This window comes from Notothenia coriiceps, unplaced genomic scaffold (assembly GCF_000735185.1).
Source record: "Notothenia coriiceps isolate Sejong01 unplaced genomic scaffold, NC01 NC01_scaffold00037246, whole genome shotgun sequence".
Lineage (NCBI taxonomy): Eukaryota > Metazoa > Chordata > Actinopteri > Perciformes > Nototheniidae > Notothenia > Notothenia coriiceps.
The window spans coordinates 26,019,411-26,025,891 of NW_011369947.1; the positions used below are offsets into that span (position 1 = coordinate 26,019,411).

The following is a 6,481-nucleotide window of genomic DNA, read 5'->3' on the forward strand; positions in this document are numbered from 1 at the left end:
AAATATGTTACTTAAAAAAACAACCTATGCATTTCATGTTATTTTGGACCATTATTCATATAGTAATCACATTACCTGAGCCCTTGAGTTGCTAGAGCAAAATAGTTACAGCATATATTTTGTGATTTTAATGTTAACAGATCATTGATGCAATAACATTTTGGACCCAATTTGCCTGACTTGACACATGGAATAAAACATGGGCGTAGGAAGCATCCTCAATGTGGGTGAGACAATTTAACTGGGGGTGTGGGCAGGTGGTGGACCTCACCCGGGAAGATTTCTTTTTAAATGTTGAAGTTAAATGCATCAATCTGGTGCACTTTGAGAGTAAAATTAGGCACTAAATCTATGGATACATCTCTCAACACCCATATGAAACGGAACTGTAAACAGATTTGCTTTTTCTTTCAACATTTATTTGAACTGCAAGTGGAGGCAAAAGTGACTGCACCCAAAACAATAAACCTGCTAGCTATAACTCAATAACAGAATGTGGGCAACACGTTCTTTTCCACAGCCTCGTGACCTCTGACTCAGACGTCACTTCCCCCTTTTCTATCCTACGGGTACAGTCACTCTATGCAGCCACTCCCCCTGAACCCCGTTTCCCTGCCAACAGAATTTTTTGGCCCACCGGGAAAACTCCCGGTATTCCCAATGGCCAGTCCGCCCCTGACTACTTCCATTCTTGAGAGGATAATAAGTACATGGATCCTGATATTGAAGACCAAGCCGGTGACGAGGGATATTTTTCTAACAATTAGGTGTCTAAACAAAAGGTTGTGTAGGAAGAGTTTATTTTTATTTTGCATTTTTGTTATTAAAGTTATTGTCAAACATCAGTATAGGCGCTAATGCTAGTAGGCCTAGTTTGTTTTATTCTCTAAAGTTCGCATGTGATGAATTTTTTCAGAGTTGTATTTGCACCCGGGAAATATCATTGTTCACTAGTTACCCGGGTACAAATAGCATTGTTGACTATAGTCATTTGGGTTCAAATAGCCTTGTTCACTATAGTTACCCGGGTACAAATAGCATTGTTGACTATAGTCATTTGGGTTCAAATAGCCTTGTTCACTATAGTTACCCGGGTACAAATAGCATCAATATTGAAAGATAAATTTTATACTTTTACATTTCAACTTTATTCTACAAATGCAAAACAATTGTATATCCTTTAAACTGGCCTTAATGTTCTTCAATATATATATATACAATAGTCATATAGAAACAGTATATGAACACTTCTTTAGACATTTTATTTAACTGTTCAGTTTTGATAGAGTTCACAGGCTTATCCTGCCTTTACAACGTATTTAATTAATCTGGATTGAAGTGCTGCCATTCATTTATGTTTTTGAAAATACTCACTGCTTGAGGTGTATCCAGAGCAGAGTGAACTTGGAAAGAGCTGCTTTGTCTTGAGGGAGTGTGTAAGTCATGTAACCCCTGACCTTTTGACCTCTCTTATCTGTTTAGTGTTGCTAATGCCGGAGCACACCTGTTGTTCTTGACCAAAGCCACTTGAGCCTAAAGATCAGCCTGTGTCATTAAATCATGTCCTCCTTGTCACCCGCTTGACTAATACTAAGAAATAGCAAAATGTATTTTAAACTGGTGTTGATCTATCATACCAACAACAAACAAGAGTAACTGAATGCTTAAATAATGGAATACAGAAAGTATACTGATTAGGAGGATATCTAAGGGGCCTGGCAGATGAAGAAAACACGATTTTGTGAATTTATTTTGCAGTCATTTCCTTTATTTCCCACATTTTCATTTATTGGCAAAGCAAATGGTTTTCAACACTTAAAACATTTGATGGCACTTAAGTCTGCATGAGAAGGCCACATGACAAGATCGACAATGCCTTACATTACTAAAAATAGAGATTACATTAAAAAACTACCTTTTTTCTTGACAGATACACTTGACAACGGACAGTGACACTACACAAGTACATTTCAAATACATTCTTGAGAGTGTGATTGGTCTAACGTGTTACACTTTCTGTCAACGAAAAATCACAAGTAAAGTTATATCACAACAATGAAGCTATGAATATTTTTCCAACATGATTCACCATTTAAACAGGTTTCATTCAGAAGAAAAGAAGGCAGGACAAAAAGCACTGTGATAGACTGCCTAGTATCACCGGTATCCGTATCCAAGAATAAAGCTTTACCAAGGTGATTTTTTTACTTACATGAAGGCTGCAAAATCAAAAGTATTGCTTCTAACATTCAATAACTCTATTGCACAGAACTACAAGCTACGTGCACGTAACAGGTAAAGTGCCATATTTGAACCCCCCTAACATGTCAGGGTTATAGGTTTGATTGGTGTTGGCTTTAAGCCCATTCCTTAGTTAAGGAATAGACATAACATTAGCCAGACCCTTGATCTTACCTCCCTCCACTCCCATGCTGCACGCAACATCAACTCACAGGTCAGCGGCCAACAGTCTGGACCCTGTAGTGGCGTGCGTCTGAGTAGGACTAGAGTGGATTTTCATTACTCCAAAGCTGTTGAGTGTGGTGGGAGGAGTGTGTGGGCGTCTGCGAGGGGATGAAGATGTACAGTAAGTGATGTCTTAGCACCAACACCTGAGGGTTTAAGTGCTTCTCAAATATCTTTCTTTGCAGAGTAAGAAAAAAGAACATTTTTACACGCTGATATTCAATGTAAAGCCCACGAATTGCCAAGCAGACAATGAAAAAAATGCTGAATGGATGGAAACACTTGCACTAAAAAACCTGAAACGTTGACTTTAATTCAATGTATTATAACAACACATTTCCCATAACTGTGTTGGTTAGTTGAAAGCAATTAAATTAAAGGTCCACTATTATACTGTTTTTCATCAATATATTATAGGTCTCAGATATATATACATGTCTTTGAGGTGTTTGGCTCCAAACACCAAACAGATCATTGCAGCATTACCCATAATCCCCTCTGTTTCAGCCCTGTTTCCAAAGTGCTGATTCTCTGTCTGTTACTTTAGATGAAAATAAGGAGCCNNACTATTATACTGTTTTTCATCAATATATTATAGGTCTCAGATATATATACAAAACATGTCTCTGAGGTGTTTGGCTCCAAACACCAAACAGATCATTGCAGCATTACCCATAATCCCCTCTGTTTCAGCCCTGTTTCCAAAGTGCTGATTCTCTGTCTGTTACTTTAGATGAAAATAAGGAGCCCCTCCCCACGCCCCTCTGAGAGAGATTTGGTTACAAAGAACACAATGGTGCTCTAGGAGGAGATTCAGGTGATAACGTGGGGGGGTTACCTTGGTTTGTGATTGGCTAATGGTTACACAAGCCAAAAAATCGTTATGACATCATTAAGTGGCCAAAATCTGATCAGCTCATTTTCAGACAGGTTTTTATATAAATGGATCAGGACAAAAAGAGAGCAAATCTTTTTTCCTGACACTTTCAGAGTCTCTTTCCACAGAGGGGACACATATTGATGTAGAAGAGACATGAAAAATTGGATTTTGCATAATAGGTGAACTTTAAGTTTAACCCAAAAAAAAGTGTAATTAATATTATTGCTTTCAATTAACCTAATACAGTTATGTGAAATCTGTTGACACAAGTCATTTACATAAAGCCAACGGCTCAGTTTTTTAAGTGTATCTAAAGAGAGGCACGAGAGTTTTTAAGCTTTAGGCAGGCGCTCCTGACACGTCTCCATGGGCCGCTTGAACGCTCCCCTCCCAAACACTTCCACATTGGCTGCTAGCCAGGAGATGACGTTCCCGGGGATGTAAGAGCTGCAGTTGGCCATCGACTGGATCTCCACCGGCTTCAGGATGCGGTCCCAAATGTTCACCTGACTCAGCTCGCCCACGAAGGCCTGTCCGGCATCAAAGCGCCCGCCCACCACGTCCTGTAAGAGCAATGAACAGCGGGATGGTAATGAAAAAGAAGCATCATGAACAATATAATCAAACGTTAGGAAGAAGTACTTGGTAGGAATATTGGTGGACAAGACATTAAACTTTTAATTGAGGTGTTTCTGTTCGATGCCATAAATAATGAAGCACATAACACCGAGTGCAAATGTGTGAAAATGTCTGTAAATCTTTAATATGCCACTGATAGGGTTTTAATTAGGATTTGTTTAGGAAACCAAAGAGATTATATTTGTTTTATAGTCCTTATTTGTGGAAATATATACTACAATGCTTGTTTGATTGTGAATATGCCACTCCATACACACAATGGTCCATCTGATATGTGATCAAACCCCAGCTATACATACTAGAGTACACACGGTCATTAGGTACTATTAAAATATAGAAGCCACCAGTATACAGTGTTTATATTGTACAGTCATCTGAGCCGCTTTTCCCCCTTATTACACCTCATTACCATGTACACCATCTAACTCAATCATAGTTAGTGCTAAAAAAGTACAAGTAAGAATGAGGTTGGTGTAGATAGCATTCGTTTTCTTTGGTTTTCGGTCCTAAACCAGTGTTGAACACATTTGACGTGACGATGTCTCTACATAGAAAGGTGAGAGGAGCATCACAGTCACAATAGTTTATCCTGAGGGGAACATGAACTTCAGGACCAAAATTCACACATCAATCATTTCAATACTTGTACAGTAATATGAAACTTCAAATCCCAAATATCATCCTCTTATTGGCACAAAAAAAAAAAGGCAAAAGCATATCATCTGGGAACCATGAATATCTTTAGACAAATGGGTGAAAATCAATCTTTGTTGAGATATTTGTAATTCATAATTAAGATAGATAACTTAATGACAGCCAGGGAATCAACACGTCATTAGGGTTCATCCTCTGTGTGCGCAAAATTCAGTTAGAACATTATTAACATATTTCAGTGTAAACTAAAGTGGTCGACCATGAGAACAAAATGACTGTTCCTAGAGAGGCTAATATGGCTAAAAACACATTAAAATGTTCCATATGTCATACAAAAATACATAAAATTCTGTATTATATTATATTTGTTGCTTTTCACTCGTTGTTTTGAATTGGAAAAGATGATCATAATACTAAGAATATGTAATGTAATATAATTGACCTTGTTTATTATCGAGTGTGTCTAATTACTGACAGTGTAACCGTGAGAGAACACTACCATCGGATCTAGCTTAAACACAGCACACATACAGTTTCATTGGTACCAATATGTCTAGTGACCTTCCCCTGAACCAAGTGTGTGTTTATTGTGTTGAAGCTTGTTGAAACCAGCTCTAACCCGAAAATGATGTAACATTTTATTACCAATTCAGGACAAATGCTCTTAGCCTTTCTTTGCAGAAATCACAAGGTTGAGCTGTTTTTCTTTCAAATAAAGTCTAACAAAATCGCTGCAGAAATCCTCTGATGGTGCTCGGTCCCTCTGCTGATGCTTTGTTATTTGCTATTTTCTCTTACAAATATAGAAAGACATTTTGTTTAAATGACAGATTTCCATCGAAGTTGCTGTAAACTACTAATGTACTGAAGTAAAAGAAAAGAGGTACTTGTACTTGAATATATAAATCTAGTAATATATTATCATATATTATTATAGGTTTAGCTACCCAGTAGTATATCAACTAATTTAAATAATACCCGCTTTTACCAAGTGCAACATTGAAGTGATGAACACATTAATGCATCAATAATTATGATAAAATCATTAAAAAAACTAAATACATGGTGTTTTGTTTCTGCATAGTGAGTCATTTTACTTTTGGTACTTAGGTACTTGAATGCAGGACTTTGACTTGAGTTTTTTTTTAGACTGTGTTATTGCTATTCTTACTTAAGTCAATAATCTGAGTAATTATTCCACCTCTGCACAGTGGTCAGTCATGTAACTTGAACATGTCATATAATAATAAGGATTTCAAACACTGGTTTAATTTCCACAGAAGGTTTCTCATTCTTTTAACCCTCCTATTGTCTTCGTTTTCCCCCCCTTACTTTGGTGTTCGCGTTCAAATTTGACCGGTCCTGTTTTAACTGCTATTACATTAACACAAAAACCATTAATCAACACCAAATGTCATTTAACACCCTTTCAAACTGTACATATTGTATCAGACTACTGGTATACATGAAAAACTGCAGTAAATATACAAAGAACAGACACTGAACATGTATTGCGTGTGCCAGGTGTCCATAAGAGCGGGAAATGTGTCAAATTGTTCTGTGTGTTTGTGTGTGTTTGTGAGGACCAGGTGTGATTCACATAAGGGGGGATTGGGCACATAAGGGGGGGAACACATCTAGAGTGTGTGTGTGTGTGTGTGTGTGTGTGTGTGTTTTATCTGATCCGGATGGTTACTAATTCCTTTTCTTTATGACCGGGAACACCATGGGTGTTACAAAGTTGACTAAATCATCCAAAATGCAATGAAAGTGGTGATCAGCAATTTGATATGTTAAAATGTCTACTGTGAAGGATATCATAAAGCCTTAATGCAATCGAAT

At 37.4% G+C, this 6,481-nt stretch overlaps 1 protein-coding gene across 1 annotated transcript in view; it reads right to left on the reverse strand.

Annotated features, from left to right (window-relative positions):
• Positions 1–3,678: 3,678 nt before the first annotated feature.
• LOC104966557 (neuronal pentraxin-2-like) overlaps positions 3,679–6,481 on the reverse strand; it is a 7,563-nt gene continuing 4,760 nt past the window's right edge. The window contains exon 3 of the mRNA XM_010795741.1: positions 3,679–3,909. Within this exon, the coding sequence (XP_010794043.1) occupies positions 3,679–3,909 (231 nt within the window). The remainder of the gene's footprint in view (positions 3,910–6,481) is intronic.